Consider the following 21,228-nt stretch of genomic DNA (forward strand, 5'->3'; position numbering starts at 1 on the left):
GAGTCAAGCAGTATATTGCTCCCTCCTACATATATCTTGCGAAGAGACCATGAGGATAAAATCAGAGAGATTAGAGCCCACACAGAAGCATACCGACAATCCTTCTTTCCACAATCAGTACGAGACTGGAATAGCAGGGAGAACCGATAGAGGTACTCAGGGTACCCTCCGCCACACACCGTCAGGTGGCTTGCGGAGTATGGATGTAGATGTAGATGTAGATGTAGATGTAGAAGGACTCTGCCAGCTGTCAGATACATCCACCTACAAACCTTGCCGCAGTGACCCCATTCCAGAAATCCAGCAGGATCTCCAGTCATTCCTCAAATGCTTAGGCCCTTCCCAGAACCTCTCCTTGGAGTCAATCTCTCTGCCCACCCCTACCACTCACAGCACTCTCACTTTCTACATGCTTCTTAAAGTCCATAAACCCTACCACCGAGGATGCCCCATTGTGTCTGGTTACTGTGCTCCACAGAGAATGTCTGCTCTCATAGACCAACACCTTCAACCTATTATACGGAACCTTCCCTCCTACATAAAAGATACCAACCATTTCCTCCTCTGACTCTCCACAGTTCCTGTCCCTTTACTACAGGGTGCCCTGCTCATCACTACTTATGCCACCTCCCTTTAAATACCCCTAATGCCCATGGCCTTACCGCTATTGAAAACAAACCAACAACCTCCTTCCTAGTTGCCATGACCAACCATATCCTCACCCACAGTTACTTCTCCTTTGAAGACATTACCACAAACAAACCCAGGGTATGGCTATTGGCACCTGCATGGCACAATCGTGTGCCAACCTATTCATGGTCCATCTAGAGGAATACATCTTAAACACCCAGAATCCTAACCCCTCACCTGGTTCAGGTTCATTGATGACATCTTTGTGATTTGGATCGAGGGTGAGGACACCCTATCCATGTTTCTCCAGAACCTCAACAAATCTCCCCCATTTGCTTCACCTGGTCCAAACTCAACCCAACAAGCCATCTTCCTAGATGCTGACCTCCACCTCAAAGATGGCTACATCAGTACCTCCATCCATATTAAACCTATTAAACACCAACAATACCTCCACTTTGGCAGCTGCCACCCATTCTATACCAAGAAGCTGCTTCCATGCAGCCTAGCCACCCGTGGTTGTTGCATCTGCAGTGACAAGCAGTCCCTCTCAAAAATATACCAAGGGTCTCACTAAAGCCTTCACAAAATGTAATTATCCGACCAACCTTGTACGAAAACAAATATCCCATGCCTTATCTTTGCAGTCTCCCACCACCTCACAAAGTCCCACTGTCCAGCTTCAGAGGAGCATTCCCCTCATAACTCAGTACCACACAGGACTGGAGCGACTGAATTCCATTCTCCGCCAGGGTTCCGACTACCTCTCGTCATGCCCTGAAATGAGAAATGCCCTGCTCACTATCCTTCCCAACCCTTCCACAGTGGTATACTGCCATGCACCAAACCTGAACAATATACTAGTCCATCCCTACACAACCCTTGCTTCCAACTCCTTACCTCATGGCCATACCCCTATAATACTCCTATATGCAAGACCTACACATCCTCCCACCACCACCTACTCCAGTCCAGTCACAAACATTACCTGTCCCATCAAAGGCAGGGCTGCCTGTGAAACCAGTCATGTGATCTACAAGCTAAGCTGCAACCACCGTGCTGTATACTATGTGGGCATTACAACCAACAAGCTGTCTGTCCATACGAATGGCCACCGACAAACTGTGGCCAAGAAACAAGTGGCCCATCTGTTGTTCAGCACGCTGCCAAACATGACATCCTCCATTTCAATGACTCTTTCACAGCCTATGCCATATGGATTCTTCTCACCAACACCAGCTTTTCTGCATTGTGCAGGTGGTAACCTTCCCTGCAATACATCCTATGTTCCCATAACCCTCCTGGCCTCAACCTTCATTAGTCACTGTCCTCTCCCATCTAGCCCCTTCTCTGTTCCCATTCCAGCACTACCACAGCCCTCATTCCTCCATCACACCCAGTCTTTTTACTTCTCTTCTTTTCTGCTATCTCCCCCCCCCCCCCCCCCAACCACTCGCCAACCTTCCGTCTACCTGCAGGACTTCACTGTCCACCACCCCTACCCTACTATTCCTCATCCTCCCTGTCTCCCCCCTTCCTGCCTCAGCCTCCTCCTTACCCCCCCCCCCCCCCAACCAGTCACCTCTCACATCATGCACTGGTGCTGCTGCTCTCAGTGGGGCCTCAGCTGCCTGAGATTGCAGTTATGCATGTGTGAGAATTGCATTTGCGTGAGTTTGTATGTGCGTGTTTGTTGTCTAATTTTGATGAAGGCCTTACTGGCCAAAAGCTATATTTGTGAAAGTCTTTTTACTGTGTCTATCTGCGACTCAGCATCTCTGCTATATGGTGAGTAGTAACTTTGGTTTTCACAATATTGTTACAATAATTAACTTGGCTTTGCCTGCACCTGTTATACACTACAAAATAGCTACAGTTTTACACTCAACTTTGACTGCAATAGAGACAATATTTTTGTCAACTGCAAGGAACAATCCTCCTTCTAAAGCCTCCTATGACAGTAGTTATGAGCTTTTGGCAACTGCAGGTGGTCTCTGTGGCTGCAGGTGTCACAGTTCAGTGGAATGTATATTGTACTTTCTGCACAAGACTTCTCTTACTAGATCATCTGTAGCTGCCAGTCCTCAAGTAATTTTACATTTAACACAGTGCAACACAAAATTTATAATGAAAGTGCAATAATGATGTTGGTATCAAACAAAATTTGTGCCTTGATTGATGATTTCTTGGCAGGGTGGATGCAATCCTTGATGGAGCGTCACCAACAGAAGTAGAGATAACTCTAGGTGTACCCCAGGGAAGGGTAGCATTTTCAGAACCTTGCTGCTGATATTATGTATTAATGCCTTGACAGAAATTATCAGTAGTAGCTTCACTTTTTGCAGATTGTTGTGTCGGAACAAGTGAACTATACAAATACTGGAGGTAACAATTTATTGGGTTATACAGGTGGGTCTCATCCTGCCCTATCCTTCATTTGTAACTGTCTCCAACATATTCTCACTACTATAGGAATTATTAGTTCTAAAAGGTAGGTAGTACCTCACTTTTACTTTTTTGTGTCTATAGGCAGTGATACATATTTCTTCTCCTGAAGGTAAACACTGGATGAAAATCTGTCTCAGGTTTTTTTTTTTTTTTAGTTTTCTCAGTTGATGTCTTCTTAGATACAAACAAGTAGTTCATTCTTTTTTTTTCTTGCATCCTCAAATTTTCTGATGCAATAAAGATAACTAGCATTTCACACTGTATGGTGTACAATTTGGTAGAAATTAAATTTCTGGTGACTGACTAAATTTTTGAACCAACACTCATTTGCATCAACACATTATTACAGAACTGCGTTATTTATTTACTTTCTCAAACTGAATGTTTGTTTCATTCATAACCTCTCCTGCGATGTGGTTTCCAAAAATAATACAAACTTAAATGTAGTAATGAGACTTCAAGGTTGATGGATGACCAGTTACCCTATTACTTCCAAAGAGTGGTCATAAACTCATTTTTAAGGTATAGTTTTTCTGTTAATTATACGAGACACTAAGCTGCAAATTTATTTCTATGATAAAATAAATTTTGACCTGCTATGCATCCCTGAGGATTGTGTCTCTTAATGGGGTTTATCAAACACAATGTGTGATTGAATAAAAGAATGATCAGTTACAGATGCCAAACAAATAAGAAAAAGTACCTTCCAATATATTGTATATCCTCATAAGCTGTCATGTTGCTGAGAAAAAGTTCTATACTTGGTTAATGAATTCAAAAGAATTTCAAGCTTTTCTACATCATGAAAAATAACCAGTTAGAAACCAGGAAAACCTGAATGAAATATGTATGATTTCTGGAAGTAAGATATCTGCATTCCAGAAAAACTCTGCTTTTTTTGTTTCAATCGTTGATGTACGGATATTCACCTTCCATCTCACATTGTGAGTTATTAGAACATTTTCAGTAAGAGAGACAGTAATCCACAAGGAAAAATTACACTATTTTTATTATTAGTGTTGGCAGAGAAATTGAAAAAAATTCAACACTTACTCGCTTGAAATCGAAATAAATATCTGATGATCCACATATGTCATCTGTTCTGCTATTTCAAGAGCTGAAAGTGTTTCTATGTTTTCTTTACTTGGTGTCTGAAATAGTAAAAGGAACATTCAATTATTTATTTCATAACTATTTCTTACTTTAGAGTTTATAATGAAAGAAAATGAAACATACAACTTTCAAACAATTGTTACATTCCAAACACACAACTTTTCCATTTTTAACACGTTAAGAATATATAATAAACATGTTCTGCAAAGTAGCTCTACCCAAAACAAATAATACAATCATATTTAAACTCTTTTTCATTTTGTTCTGTAAGGAATTAATTACATTACTTACACTGGAAGACACAAAACACAAAATTTTTATACAAATGATTTTTATTAGGAGCATTAAAGCATCCTCTTCTACCCACATATTATTCACAATATTAGTAATTTTTACAAACTAATTTTGTGTGAATGTGTTAAATAGGGAATATCATGTGGAAGAATTCATTTTCAATTATATCTTTCCTTGTCATTCTTCCTTACCTCATCCACTTCCTTTATAGCCTTTGTTGCTATGACACAAAATTAACGTGTTAAGAAATCAGAAGGATCAACACCCAGAGCTATGAGGATGATGTAATTTTAATAATGCAGTATGAAGAAGATCTGATTCATGTGATAAGAGGTTAATGGAAGAGGCAATGAGAACAGGGATGAAGATGAATATGGACAAGACCAAATCCCTGACAGAATAATAACAGCCCTTTACACATGAATGTAAAATCCTTTGAAAGGATAAAAGAGTTAAAATATCTTGATGCATTACTCAATGAAGGAATGAGACAGACTAGGAAATAATGGCTTGAATTCAAGTAGGAAGCAGGTCCACATTTGCACTCAGAAATCTACTTAAGGCATGGCTTGTATCAAGATCCACAAAGATTAGGATGCACAGGGTTGTAATACAACCGATCCATGCTTCTGCACAGACAAGATACCTGGACTCTGACCCAGAAGACTCAAAGAAAGCTCCTGAAATTTCAGAGTGCTGTTCTGAGACAAATTTTTGGACCAGTGTAGAATAGAGACAACTGAGGAGAATGGAAAAATTGCAGACTGCAGGATTTGTAGAAATCCCTGACCATTGTGGCAGTGATTAAAGAGAGGACACTGAAGTGGTATTGGCACATATTTGTCAAGAAGGCCAAATCACCAGGCAGGTGGTGGGAGAAGACATCAGAGGCAACAGACCAAAGGGAGGACTATAGCTGAGATAGATTGATGGGGTCAGAGAGGATATGATTATGAGAGGATTAGCTGCACAAGAATACATGGACTGAAGAAGATGGAGGAGTCTAATTGGTGAGGCTAAAGGATGACTACAGTTTGTTTAGCCAGCCTTACAAATAAGTAAGTAAGAAATCAAGAGAGCTGGGAAACACTTCTGCAAGACATCACAAGATCATTGCATACTCCCCCACCATACCTGTCATGGCATAACGGAAAATGATATCCAGTCCACAGGGAATAATATGTTTTTATTATTGGTGCTGATATATTTCTGTGAGCATCCTTTTCTGTGGATGATGGAGCAGAAAGAACTAAGCTCTTTTGTATTTCTATAAATGCAGTTAGTGGTAACTGTGCTAAGAGATTTTCTACTTGTTGAAAGCTCTAGGTTGATGCACTGAAACCAAAGGTAGGTTACACGTTAATAATGATCATAAATTTTAACAGCTACATGATTTGCTGATTTTACAGCTACCTGTAGCATCCACACATATTTTATAACATGAACACCTAAAGTTTCATAGCTACTCCAGTACTCATGTCTCCCAGATTTTTCCTTCTGACAAACATCAAATTCTATCTAAAAGAAAAATTTGCTTGGAAGTTTTTTTCTTGTCTGGCCATTTCTATAATCATTTCTCTGATTTTACATAAATATTTTAATCTTTTTATTGCTCTTTTATTTCATCTTTATTATTTTATTTTATTTGATATTTGTTTTGTATTTCAGTTTACCTATGTTTCCTCCTAAAACCTGGTCTAATGTAATAAAGGGTCTGAATGTCCACTGTTCACGTTAAATAAATAAATGTCGGTTTAGATGCAATGTGAACTGGTCTGCTAAAGAATGATAATGAGAACATAAGGTAAACTGAAGCACACAGTGACAGTGTACTGATAGCAAAGGCAGTAACTGAGAACATTCTGTGCAAGTCCTACTTGCAATGAAGATGTTGGCACAGGAGATAAAGTTGTGCCAGGCCACATCAAAACAATCAAAGAAATGCAAACAACAAAATTTTAAAAACATAAAAATAAAAAATGGGAAAATGAATACGTCCTATGCATCAATGAAATGTATCTGAGGTACCTTCATTTTACTAATGTCATTGTACTGTTTGCCTCCGCTGCAGATAGACATCAACATTAAAAGAAATTACTGGAGCACATTTGAAAGCAGGCCTACAAAACAGGTAGAATAAGACTACTGTAATATATAATCAATATATAAGAATTTAAAAATTAATAATGAAGTTACAGTTCCAGCTGGTGAGTTTTTGTGTGCAGGACAGTTGAAGAGAATGACTCGATGAATGGGAAAACAAATAAGCAGAACAGTAATGGGGTGCATTAGGTAAACTAAACAGAATTTTCGACACAGAGAGGTGAATGTGTGGCATTACTTTGAGAGACAGGAAGAGAAACAAATGGATCAGAGAACAAACTGGAATGGAGATGTAATTATGGCTGTAATGAAAATGAAGTGGAACCGGAAGTGGGACACACAACCAGCTAAATGACAGATGGGCAAATGAAATTCTTTACTGGATTGAAATGGATAAGAAAAGAATGAGATGATGATCTCATGGAGAGAGGGTACACAACACAAGAAATCCTACAACAGTAGTGAGAAAGCATGCTGATGAAGACCATAATACACAGAAAAGTCCAGAAGAGGCCTTTATACAGAAGTGGATGTCAAACTGCTGATGATGATACAGGTTACATAATTATTTCGATTTGTTCTAGAAGCAATTGTAGAACACACTTTCAGTTAACAATAGTTACTCATTTTATCCCGTCACTATCATGATTGCCAGCAGATTCAGTCTACATTTTGCAATTACACTATGACCCATCAGTCTCCCTATGCAAACAATAACATGCAGGCAGGATTGTTGCAGCCACACAGTTATATGTTTTGCTATGTTATGTTTGTACCAATACTCCCTTGCTCTTCCACCTTGCGACTTCACACATTTCTCTTCTGGCTACTGACACATGTGCTGATATCTAGTTACTCTTATAAAAAGGGTGATTCAGCTGCCACTTCCTATGGGTTTTATGGAATCCAGAAAGAAATGAACAGGATATTTTTGCAGGATATTTAATGTAGTTAAATTTTGTACTTGGATATGTTTTCACTACATGACAAGGTTTTTGAGTTATTCAAGAAAAACATGTTGGCAGGTCACTTTTGTATGTTTCCTTGAATAATTCGAAAACTATGCCATCTGGCAAAAACATTTCCTAGTAGAAAATTTATATACATTAAATTTCAAACAAAAAGGCCATGTTCATTTTTTATGTAGGAATAACATTTTGTGCATAGCAAGTGAGAGAATGAACATCTTTTACATGGTTTTCGAAGGCACTCCAGGTTGCATGGGACTCATAGATAGGAGCCAGCTGGATTACCCAGTATAGAATTGACAATAAGGAGAAAGGAAGTTGTTTACTAGCAGGGACACTAAATTGGTTTTCCTGCTGCGACAATAGCAGCAGCTAATGTAACAGCAGCAGGTACAGATAGGCTTGCTATGAAAGTTGCTACAGCTTCAGGCACACAAACTCCAAGCACACGAGGCCATTTTGCTCCAGGCCTCAGTGAAACCAGCAACCAATGCTCCCATACACCGTACATTGTTTCCATTTTCCCGTGATGCTGCAGGGGACTGGGACACATTTTTGCTTCGACTGAAGCAATATTTCTCAGCATTTCAAGTCATGGCTGATTCACTGCAGCAATTTTTATTTCTGTTTAGGGCAACATGGGTAACATTTTTTCAGCTGAAACAATTAGCACCTTTGTCCACCCAGTAACACTCTCATTTCAGGAGGTGTGCGTTCTGTTGACTAATTATTATTTTCAGAGATATCATGCAATTGCCTCTAGGCTCAAGTTCCACCAATATCATAAACAGGCTGGACAAACATACAGCTCATAGGTCACTGACTTGCATTGTCTCAGCTGCAAATACGATTTCACTTGTGTCAACCAAGCAGCGAAGATTTGTATGTGGTCTCCTAGATTCGAGACATCATAGTTCAGCTGGCATCTGATCCAGAGGTCCACACAGGGGCATGCTTCATTGCAGGACACACTGAGCATCACACATTTGTTTCAAATTGCAGAGGCTGCTAATGAACAACTCATGGTGAGGCCACAAGCTGTGGCAGCTAACATGCTACCATGCATTCCATTCCTGTGTTGTAGGCATAGGATGAGTCCTAGATTGCAGAAACATTGTGATTTTTCATTTTACAAGTCTCTATTGTGTCCATGCCTCTGGTCATGTCTCGTCAATGGTCACGGATGCCGCTCCCTTCATGCTCACAGTGTTCTGCTCAGTCTCAAGTAGACTGTGATTATTACTGGGGTCCTGCATGTTCTGTGGCAAAGAGGGGCATTTCCACTCAGTGTGCCAAAGCTGCACAACCCACTCCCATCCTGCCCTAAGACTGCACTATCTACCATATATGCACTGCAGTCTATAGTCCCTCCAGGCGACCCCTTCATGCGTAAACTGATTCTTGCACTTCACATTTCTCACTAGGACATCCACTTCCATTTGGAAACAGGGCCACTATTTCTTACATAAATCAGGTAACTTATGCATGCCTTAGCTTGCGTGAATTTTCCTCATCCTTGTGGCACTTGTGGTCTATGGAGATCGTTCTATTTCTCTTTGTGGGCAGTTCTCGATCATTGCAGCATCAAACACATTACTCAGTTCATTGCTCATCAGAAAGTCCAATAGCTCTGTTTAGTTGTGTGGAAATTTCAAGACAACAGTCAATACCCAGTTGGAGGTGGAAACTTATCCTATCTCCTGGTCACAGGATCTCCACGCCAAACTTGCTGGAGGAGAATATTACTCCAATAGTGACCTCACTGATGCTTACCTTGTGTCAGCCCTCAGAGATTTCCAAAGATTTCTACAACAGCTGATGCAGCAAATTCCCACCAGCAACATTTGCAAACCCTCCATGCCCTTTTTATGATACTGTGGAATGCAGGTTTGTATTATCATTTGGAGAAGGGTAGGTTTTCTCAGCTGGAATTGATGTATTTGCTTCAACAAAGAGGGAATCAGGCATACTGACTGGAATGTCACTGCAACATATTCCTTACACCATCTGCGGAAATTACCTGAATTACAGGTGTTTTTGGGCAAAATCAAATATTATTTAAAGTGTAATCCTCAGATGGTCCACATTACACAACCCCTCAATTAGTTCCATAAAAAAGGGTGTGCCTTACAACTGGAGCCCTGCCTGGAATTGGGCTTTTACTGAATTGAAAACCATGCTCAGATCTGCCCCTTGCCTCATGACATTCTATCTCAGTTGCTCGTTTGTTGTGGCTGGTAATGCATCTGCCTATGGCATCAGAGCAGTCTTGGCACACAAGAATGGGAATCAGCCTGAATAGCCTATAGCCTACGCATCCAAGACATTGACCCCTGCACAGCACAAAAGCTTGTGATGGGACACCCTCCTCTACTCTCTCTCTCTCTCTCTTTTTTTTTTTTTTTTTTTTTTTTTTTTTTAAATAAAGAATAGTTGATACCAGGTATACTTTTGAATCTTGCGTATGGGAACATTATCTCAGCTGTTTAACTAAATGAATTTCATATGATTTTGTATATGATGTATTATATTTCAGGCTGAAATGTATAAAAAGAAATTAATTTGTTAAAAATCGATATGTGCTGGCTCTGTGTGCACAGTTGGAGTTACTCTTCTTTCAGAAATGTTTGAAATTATCAAATATCTGACATACTTAAAATTCCTATTATTAATTGTACAATCTGATGATATTTATTAAATTTATTTCTGGACTCATGTATAAAATAATGATATAACTTGGTGAAGACTCTTCTTTTGTCAAAAATGTTGTAAACTGTTTTGCTTTGTAAACTCAGTTAGTACTCAGGATGAGTTCATAGTAGTGGGCATGCCTCCCTGATGGAATCAGGTGTGTTTTTAATTTTGGAAATAACAATGTAATTGTTGGTTTTATGGAAGTGGAGATTGTAAAGTCAGTGTGATGTAGAAGAATGAGATAAAATAAAAAAGTCATAGAAACAGAAATTAATTCATCAATTATCGAGTCAACTAGAACCCACAAAGTCAAAATTTCAGCCTCAAGAATCTACCACTAGACGCGAGAACTGCAGCAAACAATGAGAAAATGAACATAAGTAAAAAAGATTTTTGTATATCATACACCTATCAAAGATTCTGAAAATTTTCTGGTGATGTGTGAGAAGGGTAAGATTACAACTATGGGCATCATCCTGGGTCAGTTGACTGATAATGAAGTCTAGCCTGTTGTAGAAGAAAAAAAGACAGTGATTTGTGTCAATTGCAGTTTATTTGAATCTCCAATCACTCAAAGAAAGTAGATGGAGAGTGATTTTTTTTGACTCATGTGCTTGCTGGAAAAATGAATAGAGATGAGGGTAGTAGTGATGTAGACGTGAAAGCTGTAGAACCCAGTCAGAACATGTTTCAACCAAGTGAAAGTGTAGTTAGCAAAGAATGGTGAAAACAGATATTTTGCAGTTGATTTTGGCAAAATTAGGTGAAATGAAGACAGATAACAATACCAAATTTAAAACAGTTAATGACCAGCTAACTGAAATAAAAATAGATAACAACAGCAAATTTAGTGCACTTAATGAGCAGTTAAATAAGGACAGACAATGACAGCAAATTTACTTCACTACCAGAACAATTAAATGACATAAAAACTGCGAACAATAGTAGAATGGATAGGGTACAATACCAGTTAGACCAACTTAGTAATCAGGTTTTGGAGCTAAAAAATGGGTCATCAGAGGGGTTAAAAAGTCAATGTCTTAGAAAATAAATTTATTGTTTTGGAAAATGAGTTGCCCAATATGCACAACAGACAAAGATTGTTAATGACTTCAGTGCTGAACAGAAGGCCATTGTGGAAAAAATGGAACAGAGCTTAAGTAGTTTAGATTAAAAAATTTTAAATGTTGAAAATAGTATGCTAACTAATGTAAATGTTTTAGATCAAAAAATTTTAGTAGTTCAGGAAAACTGTATTCAGAAAAATCTTTATTCCAGCAATGGTACTGTATGGTCCAACATTCCAATCAAAAGTTTTCCATCAGACAATTTACATCCAGTGGATTTTCTGCACCACTGTAGAGATAGTTTTGTGTCAGACAAGAATGATGATCAAAAATTTTAATTTGTTAAAAGATGTCTTGAAGGCAAAGCTCTGTCTTGGATAAATTTAAATTTAAATCAATGGGAGACATATCAAAGTTTTCAAAAAAAGTTTTTTAAATAAATTTTGGTTGGAAGCTGAACAGGGGAGAATTAAAAGTGAATTTTTGAATGGCCCTAATTATCAGAATAGGGATGGTACTCTGAAAGAGTTTTGTAAGACTCAACTTAAGAAACTAACACACCTTGACAAACCATTTGACACAATGACATTGATTGATGCACTCAAAAGAAGATTATTAGAGAGATTGCAGTGGTATTAGTGCATGGACTGGCAGTTGACACATAGGATAGAGCAGTAGAAAGAGGCATGTGCCATAATAATCAAAATAATATACGGTAGATCACAATTGTAATAACTACAGAAACAGAGATGGTGGTAACTTCTATCATGGCCCAAATTGGTAATAGAGACAGAAATTTTGAACATCTGCAGAATAGGAATAATGGGGAAAACCATGGGCAATTTAATAGGAGAAACAATCATAGAGGTAACTACTAGGGAAATGGCAGTCCACCTCAATGAAGGTCCACAGTTTGGGGGCGAGGAAACACATCAAGCACAGGACCCCAAATTGACACTTGCAATTACACAATAATATCAGTGTTAACAATGTGGCACAGGTATCTGAAGTTGAACAGAAGGAATATCAGATTTCTCATGTATATTTTGATCAAATGTTTTGGGATACTATGTTTAATTATAGTGATGTAGGTGCTAGACACAAACCAGAATGTGAGAGTAATGAGAATTTTGATGTAGTGTGTACTAATGATTTATTCTCTTGGTCAGAAAACAGTGTTATTGATGTATGTAAAATATATGATGACTGTATTGGATCTGGATTAGGTGGTATTCTTGATGTCGATGTGAATGAGAACTGTGAAATAGCTGAGGTTGATAAGTCTGAATCTGGTAGCTTATTGCAAATGAATGTAGCTGAAGTATGTGACTTTGATGGAGATGAGACTTGTGTTGTTAATGATGTTGTTGATGAAGTATTTTGGAAGAGTATAATAATGGTATAATGATGATGATGATGATGAATATCAGATATTTGTGGAGTTTAAGAATAATGAAGTTGCAGAGTTGTTTGTGAATACAGTTGAGGTAAATGGTGTTTGTGATGATGTAGGCGAGATTCATGGAATACCAGTCCAGTCAAAGCAATTTTTCATTAATGCCATGCACAATAATGATCCAAACAGTAAAGGTGAGTTATCTGTGAGCCTAGAGAATAAAGGTGAAAACTTTTTGAAGTTTGTATGGGACCAGATTGATGATAAAATAAATAAAAGTGCACTCTGGAATAAGTTAGCTGTTGTTAGTCAAAATTTGTACCCAAATTGGTGGAACACAGTGAAAGAAGATCTAATCAGGAAGTGTAATTTTGACAGTAATATATTTTGTTTTCCTTCTGTAATGAATGATTTTAGTTGTGCTATGGAATGCATTCAGTGTGTTCAATCTATACCTGATAACATTTGTAACCAAAGTAATATTATGATACCAGTAAAGCTGATAAAAACCCTGTAAAACCATGTGAATGTAGCATTTGATGAAATTTAAAATGGTCCAGTACGTGAAGTGTCTAACACCAGAGACGATGATTCAGATTTTGGATGTTCTTACATTAAGATTAAGATTAATCAGTGGGAAGGGAACTGTTTGATTGGTACAGGTTGCCCAATTTGTGGTATAAATGAACAATTTAGAGACAAGATCAAGTATAGTAAGAACTTTGTGGAAATGCCCGTTGCAGGTGTAAGGAGAAGAGGAACTATAGGTAGGTAAGCAAAGCAAATTGGTAAAATCTCAGGTACTTTTAACGTTTGGTATAGAAGGCAAAACCTTTGAACATAGATGCATAATGATATCTAGCATAGAAGAAAATATTCACTACATTTGTAGATTTAACAGACTGTATAAATAGTGTTCTGTTTATCATGAATGTAGTATGTAAGACCATGTAATTTCTAGAGTTCTACCTCATCCATTGACAGAGGTTAAATCTGTCCGTAGATTCATAACAGATAACTGTGTTTTGTTTGTCATGAATTTAGTATGTAAGATGATGTGATTTGTAGAGTTCTATCTTATGTTTAAACTGAGTTAAAATCTATGATACACTAAACAATGTAGAGAAAAATTGTCACAAAATTTTAACCCTGGATAACTGATGACAGTAGGTACCAAAATTACTTATGCTTTGTAGGTCTACATGACGATTATTTAGATTTAGGATGTCCTTACATTAAGATTAAGATTAATCAGTGGCAAGGGAAGTGTTTGATTGGTACAGGCAGCCCAATAATTGGCGCCACACACTCCGATTAGCCGTGGGATTGCCCTGTTGCCAGATGCTCTGGACAACACATGACCACGAATGCTTTTCCTGCCGGAGATCACGACATATGCAAGGTGGCCCGCATGCTCAGTGGTAGCGCACCAGCCTTCCACTCTGGGGGCAAATCCACCAGGGTCCCAACACATCCATTGTAGTTTAATGATAAGACATACTGGGAACAAACCTGTCAGCAGTTATTAGTTCACGTACAGAAAGTCTTTTACAAATTGTGTTGGCCCTGAAAACGGCCTTTATTGTAGCTAGGACATTGTTTACTTAAAGCACATGCTCGAACTGGTGACCTTGTGATGGGACACAAGCTCGGTAACATTTAATGGTGTTTTGCCGAACTCTTTCAAAGATTCCTGACATTGCCCTGAAGTGACTGGTGGCATGTTGAATGCAATACATTAATTCCTCTTCATTTCTAGGCCTTTCACATCCGGGTGGGCAAACTAGAACCTCAAAGTATCCCCACAGGAAAAATGGCGTGAGGTCTGGTGATCGCACGGACCATGTGCTATGAGCACCTCTGCCAATTACCTGGCCACTGAAGAGTTCATTTAAATATCTGTGCACAGCATGACTATTATGTGAGGGTGCACCATCATGCTGCAACCACATGCATAGCCGTATGTCCAGGGGAACATCTTCCAGTAGGCCAGGTAGAGCTTTTTTGAAAAAGTGAAGGTATTTTGATCCGGTAAGTAGAGGAGGGAGACAGACCAGCCCAATCAGATGGTCACCCACAATGCCTGCCCAAATGTTGAGCAAAAATCATTCCTGGTGTCTGTGGACATACACGACATGAGGATTTCCCCTTGCCCAGTAATGAACTTTTCAAGTGTTGTATAGGTCATCCCGATGGAAGGTGCACTCATCAGTAAACAACACAATGGTGAGGACATCGAGATGTTGTGCAACATGTCGCAGAAACCACTGGTAAAACCCTAGCCTGTGTTCATAGACTGCCACAGGATTTAGGTCTTGGACAGGGTGGAAACTAAATGGATGGTGGCCGTCATCCCTCAAAACCTCCCAGACTAACCGATGAGTGACCACCATCTCATGTCCAACTGCTTGAGTAATCACTGTAGGTGTTTCCTCGAAGCGCTCAAGAACAGCCTCTACAAATGCAGCATCCTGTCATGTTTGAGGTCTTCCATCATCACCGTGATATCCCACTAATGAGCCTGTTTCACCAAGTAACTGGTGAATTGCTGTAAATGTTTGCAGGTGTGGGTGGCATCTCACTGGGTACCATTCCTCATACAATGGTCAAGCTTCATATTCATTACTGTTGGCTACTCCATAAACAAAAACCATATCTCGTTGTTCTTCAAACGAATACTGTGCCACCATGCTTACTGTATGACTAAATCGCAGGTGACGTGTGTGTGCTCCGATGCAAAGCTTACATGTGAATGCCTCTGACATAAGGTGGAGACAAAGAGCAAGACCTATTTGACACTTGTGTGTATCACGTTGGGGCAGTGATGGGGCGGGGGACATTTGTATGTGTGAACTGACAACCATAGCGCTGACCGTAAACAGATGAACAGCGATAGGGTAATGCCATGGCCAATCAGAGGGTGTGGCAATAAGTTTACATATTTTAAAAATGGTGCGTTTTTGACCAACACAACATTAGTAATTCTGGTTCCTACTGGCATCAGCTATCCAGGGTTAAAAATTAGTGACACAATTTTCTCCTCCCTGTATAGTTATGCTCTGTAATAGATTTGTGCTTTAGAATTTGATACGTACATGCCATAAGATTAAATGAGTAGACATTTTTACAGTTTTGAAATGGGACAATGTTCATAATTTCTACTGCAAAAATTAGGAATAGTATCTTAGTATATCTGTGTGTATCATCTTGTTAGTTCATTTCTTTTTTTATTGCATTTAACTCTGATTATTAATGTTTCATATGTGAACACTTTTTAATTGCACCTAATATAAATCCCATATAAATGACTTTTGAAAAATGAATAGGGAGAGCATATTTAATGTGATGCGAAAAAGGTATTGAACAGTGTATTTAGTACACAAAACAATGTTTCAGGATTTGATGTGAATGCCAGACAGGAAGTTACCTATCCATTGAAGCATGTGATGAGAACTCTAGGGAGAAAATTGAAAGATGTGTGTGGATCCAGTCCCCACAATGCTGTATGGCTGCACCCTGCTGGACCAGTCAACTTACAAGAGATCATAGGGGCTGGGTAATGTACTTAAGCATCTGTCAACTAAATCAGCATTGCAACTGATATTTGTGAGTTGTTAGCCAAGACTGCTAAAGACATTGTTATTTCACATAAATGAATGTTTTTTCAAGCAGAGGGATTAACTTCCAATACATTATGTAATTTTAAATCAGTATGTATTTTTTTGTCAGTTGTAAATGAATCTTCTAGGTCTCTACATACATAGGTTAGTTTGTACGCACAATTAGCAAACAGTGTGGAAGACATTTACTAGTATGGACAATATAACAAGATGTATACATGTTTGCTTGCATACACTGATTTTTGTCCTCAAGCTACTTGTTTATGTCATGATTCAAAGCTTTCTATAACTCTGTTTTATCCTGAGTTTTGCAATATTGTATCTGATTGGACTGGTGAGCAAGATGTATGAGACAGGCAAAATACCCTCAGACCTCAAGAAGAATATAATAATTCCAATCCCAAAGAAAACAAGTGTTGAGAGTTGTGAAAATAACTGAACTATCAGTTTAATAAGTCATGGCTGCAAAATACAAACATGAACTCTTTACAGATTAATGGAAAAACTAGTAGAAGCCAACCTTGGGGAAGATCAGTTTGGATTCCTTAGAAATGTTGGAGCACGTGAGGCAATACTCACCCTACAACTTATCTTAGCAGACAAATTAAGGAAAGGCAAACCTACATTTCTAGCTTTTGTAGACTTAGAGAAAGCTTTTGACAATGTTGACTGGAATACTCTCTTTTGAGTACTTAAGGTGGCGGGGTCAAATACAGGGAGCAAAAGACTATTTACAATTCGTACAGAAACCAGATGGCAGTTATAAGAGTCAAGGAGTACAAAAGGGACGCAGTGGTTGAGAAGAGAGTGAGCCAGGGTTGCAGCCTGTCCCAGATCTTGTTCAATATGTATGTTGAGCAAACTGTAAAGGAAACAAATGAAAAATTTGGAGTAGGAATTCAAATCCATGGACAAGAAATAAAAAGTTTAAGGTTTGACAATGACATTGTAATTCCGTCAGAGACAGCAAAGCGCCTAGAAGAGCAGTTGAATGGAATGGACAGTGTCTTGACAGGAGGATATAAAATGAACATCAACAAATGCAAAAGAGGATTATGGAATGTAGTTGAATTAAATCTGGTGATGCTGAGGGAATTAAACTACGAAATGAGACACTTAAAGTACTAGATGAGTTTTGATATTTGGGGAGAAAAATGATGGTCAAAGTAGAGAGGATATGGCAATGGCAAGGAAAGCGCTTCTAAAGAAGAAAAATTTGTTAACATCATGTATAGATTTAAGTGTCAGGAAGTCATGTCTGAAAGTATTTGTATGGAGTGTAGCCATATACGGAAGTGAAACATGGATGATAAATAGTTTAGACAAGAAGAGAATAGAAGATTTTGAAATGTGGTGCTACAGAAGTCTAGATGGGTAGATGTAATTAATGAGGAGGTACAGAATTGGGGAGAAGAGGAGTTTGTGGCACAACTTGACTAGAAGAAGGGATCAGTCAGTAGTACACATTCTGAGGGATCAAGGGAAGTGCGTCACGTAAAAATCGTAGAAAGAGACCAAGGCAGGAATACACTAAACAGATTCAGAAGAATGTAGGTTGCAGTAGTTATTCAGAGATGAAGAAGCTTGCACAGGATAGAGTAGCATGGCGAGCTGCATCAAACCAGTGGATGGACTGAAGACCACAATAGCAATAACATGTGAATGGAACTTGAGTTGTGGGCAGATTCATGTTTAACTCCATTTTGGGTGCCCCTGGTCATCACAGTTCTGTGTATGTCTACCCAAGGAGAGCGTACAACCATCGATTGAGGCTAGATCCTTCTTACAGTTACTCTTTGCATTTAATTGAACTTATTGATATGATTGTGAACTGTATTATTTTGTTGTGTCGAATCATTTTTTGCTGGTTTGTACCCGGTGTGGTTAGGAGTCATGGGTCGGTCCCCACATCGTAAGCTTAGGCCCTAATATTGTTCCTTTATTTTGTTCTGTCATGAGTCAACACATACTTAAATACTCTGGTTTATGTGACTGATTGATTTTTTACTACATGCCTACTCATGGTTGAGTATATTCTTATGGACTGTACCCATCATTGTGAGTTTTTTGAGTTGGCTCACTCGTCGTACACTTAGGCTCTGAAATTTTTCTCTTCTCTTTTTAAGACTTTGAAGGTTTGCTTTTATGGATGTAAACTTACAGTTTGTAACTGTAGTAACTTACATTTGATCTGTATTTATTTCTATAGTTTAGTGTTGCAATGTTGTAATTTTGACCTTGTATCAATTGTCTTGTGACAGTATGCTCCACAGATCTGAAAATCTGAATACCATACCCTGATACATGTATAGATTATGACTTTTGTAGCAGATATTTTTCTTATATTTTCTTTAATATGTATTGTATCAGATGCTTCTATAAATCTGTATTCTATCTCTTGGCATCATTTTGTACACTGATTGGAAAACATTGTAGTCTGTTACAGAATATTGTAAATGCACTGTTTCCAGATTTTCTGGGGGGGATATTGTAATGGGACGCCCTCGGCTCACGTTACCTTTCTTTTAGAGAAATAGTTGATACCAGGAATACTTTTGAATCTTGTATACAATAACATTATCTCAGCTGTTTAACTAAATGAATTTCATATGATTTTGTATATGATGTATTATATTTCAGGCTGAAATGTATAAAAAGAAATTAATTTGTTAAAATCGGTATATACTGGCTCTGTGTGTGCAGTTGGAATTACTTTTCATTTAAAAATATTTGAAATTATCAAATATCTGCCATACTTAAAATTCCTATTATTAATTGCACAACCTGATGATATGTATTAAATTTATTTCTGGTCTCATTCATAAAACAATGATATAACTTGGTGAAGACTCTTCTTTTATCAAGAAAGGTTGTAAACTGTTTTTCTTTGTAAACTCTTTGCAATTCTGTTAGTACTGCAGAATGAGTTAGTAGTAGTGGGCATGCCTCTGATGGAATTGGATGTGTTTTTGATTTTGGCAATAACAATGTAACTGTTGGTTTTATGGAAGTGGAGATTCTAAAGTCAGTGTTATATAGAAGAATGGGACAAAATAAAAAAGTCATAGAAACAGAAATTACTTCATCAATTATTGAGTCAACTAGAACCCACAAAGTCAAAATTTCAGCCCCAAGAATCTAATCCAAGACACGAGAACTACAGCCAACAATGAGAAAATAAAGATAAGTGAAAAACTTTTTTATATATCTTACGAAGAGACTGAAAATCTTCTGGTGATGTATGGGGAGAGTGCGATTACAAGCCACCAGATAAAGGAAGCATTGGTGATAGTGTTTGCTGTTAAAAATGTTCAGTGTTGGCTGTTAAAAATTTTCTTGTCTATCTTTTCAGGACAAAGTTCTCTCTAATTACAGATCAAAAGCTGTTGGTGGCATTATTTGGGCCACACTCCCTCCTCCCGGTGCAGTCAGCCCAACAGCTCCAGTGCTGAGCACTGTACTGAGTCCAGACAGTATAAGCCCACAGCACAGCATTCAAATGCCAACATGTTGATGTTTCTGCTCACTGGCCTGGACCATGACTCTGACTGACAGAAGGTCCTCTGCTTCAACACTGAGGCTGAGTGGAAATATGTGTTGGATGGCTTCCCCATTACAGTCACCTGTGTCACCACTACCATGCACTGCGATCCTAACTTGTGGCACATCCTCCACTACATGACCCACGGATGCCCAATTTACCTCACCCAAAGTAGGTGACCGAGCTCAGCTCCTGAAAACATATTTCTCACAGGCTGTCACTTGTCACTGATGTCATTATTTCAATCACTAGGACTGAAACACACTGGGTGATCATCCCAGTGGAACTGCAGCATTTGGTACTGAGCTTGCTGCATCAGGGACATTGAGGGATGTCCTGCATGAAGGCGATAGTTTGCCGACACATTTACTGTTGGGGATCAACAGCGATATCAAAAGAATGGTCCGCGACTGCACTGCGTGTGCCTAGCACCAAATAGCACCCTCACAATCTTTCATACCAAGGCTTACACCCCTGCCCCCTGAGACCGCATCTATTTCAGTTATGGATGAGGTACATTTTTGTGATTGATGTGGTGCTCAATGTGGATGCTAACTCAAAATACGCCCATGTTGTATCCACAGTGACCACTACAAGCAACGTCACCATCTCGCAGCCTTGGCCCAGGTCTCTGCCACTGAAGAACTGCCTCGCACACTGGTCTCCAATAATGGGCTGCAATTCACATCTTCCTTCAAAGATTACTGTGAGGTCAGGGAGATGTCCCAAACGAAGGCCTTAGTATGTCAACATGTGTAGTGTCCAGAGAACAATGTACATACCAGAGGAATGGTTGTTAGCTGCAGAGTGTGCACCTGGCACCAGGCAGCTTCCCACAATCTATCACCCCAGGCCTACCACCCAGTTTCTACAAGTGCTCTTTGTTAACTGAGCAGTTTTAAAGAAATGATATTCAAAGTGGTATGCATTGCCAAGGTAGCAAAACGTCCCCAATAATGCACAACATTCACAGATTTATTCACCTTCCTTGTTACATGAAAGGCAACAGAACTGAAAAGGCAAGTGAATGTAAAGCTTAAAGAGCTTAACTGACAATAGATTGATGTCTTACAAAATTTAGGGTAGCAAAACTGTATGTACAAATATCCAGCATGCCTTCACCTTTCATTTACTCATAACTGAAGCTCTTCTTTCTCTCCCTTTATTTTAGGTACAGCCCTTCTAGTATAAATTTGTACTGTCACAGCCTTGTGATTCATCTGCAGGGTATGCACATTGCCTAAGGGGACACAGTGACCATCAAGTAACGAAATACGTTTATTATATTTTTCGGCCTTGGGTCACATAGTATCATTAACAGTTTTGAATTCTTAGCAAGTTATCACAAGATGAT

At 38.8% G+C, this 21,228-nt stretch overlaps 1 protein-coding gene across 1 annotated transcript in view; it reads right to left on the reverse strand.

Moving 5' to 3' along the window:
• The window catches only part of LOC126095334 (ras-specific guanine nucleotide-releasing factor 2-like), a 1,914,760-nt gene that overhangs the window by 214,285 nt on the left and 1,679,247 nt on the right, over positions 1 to 21,228 (reverse strand). Inside the window, exon 24 of the mRNA XM_049910139.1 lies at positions 4,132 to 4,229. Within this exon, the coding sequence (XP_049766096.1) occupies positions 4,132 to 4,229 (98 nt within the window). The remainder of the gene's footprint in view (positions 1 to 4,131; positions 4,230 to 21,228) is intronic.

The sequence above is a fragment of the Schistocerca cancellata genome, chromosome 8 (genome assembly GCF_023864275.1).
Source record: "Schistocerca cancellata isolate TAMUIC-IGC-003103 chromosome 8, iqSchCanc2.1, whole genome shotgun sequence".
Classification (NCBI taxonomy): Eukaryota; Metazoa; Arthropoda; class Insecta; order Orthoptera; family Acrididae; genus Schistocerca; species Schistocerca cancellata.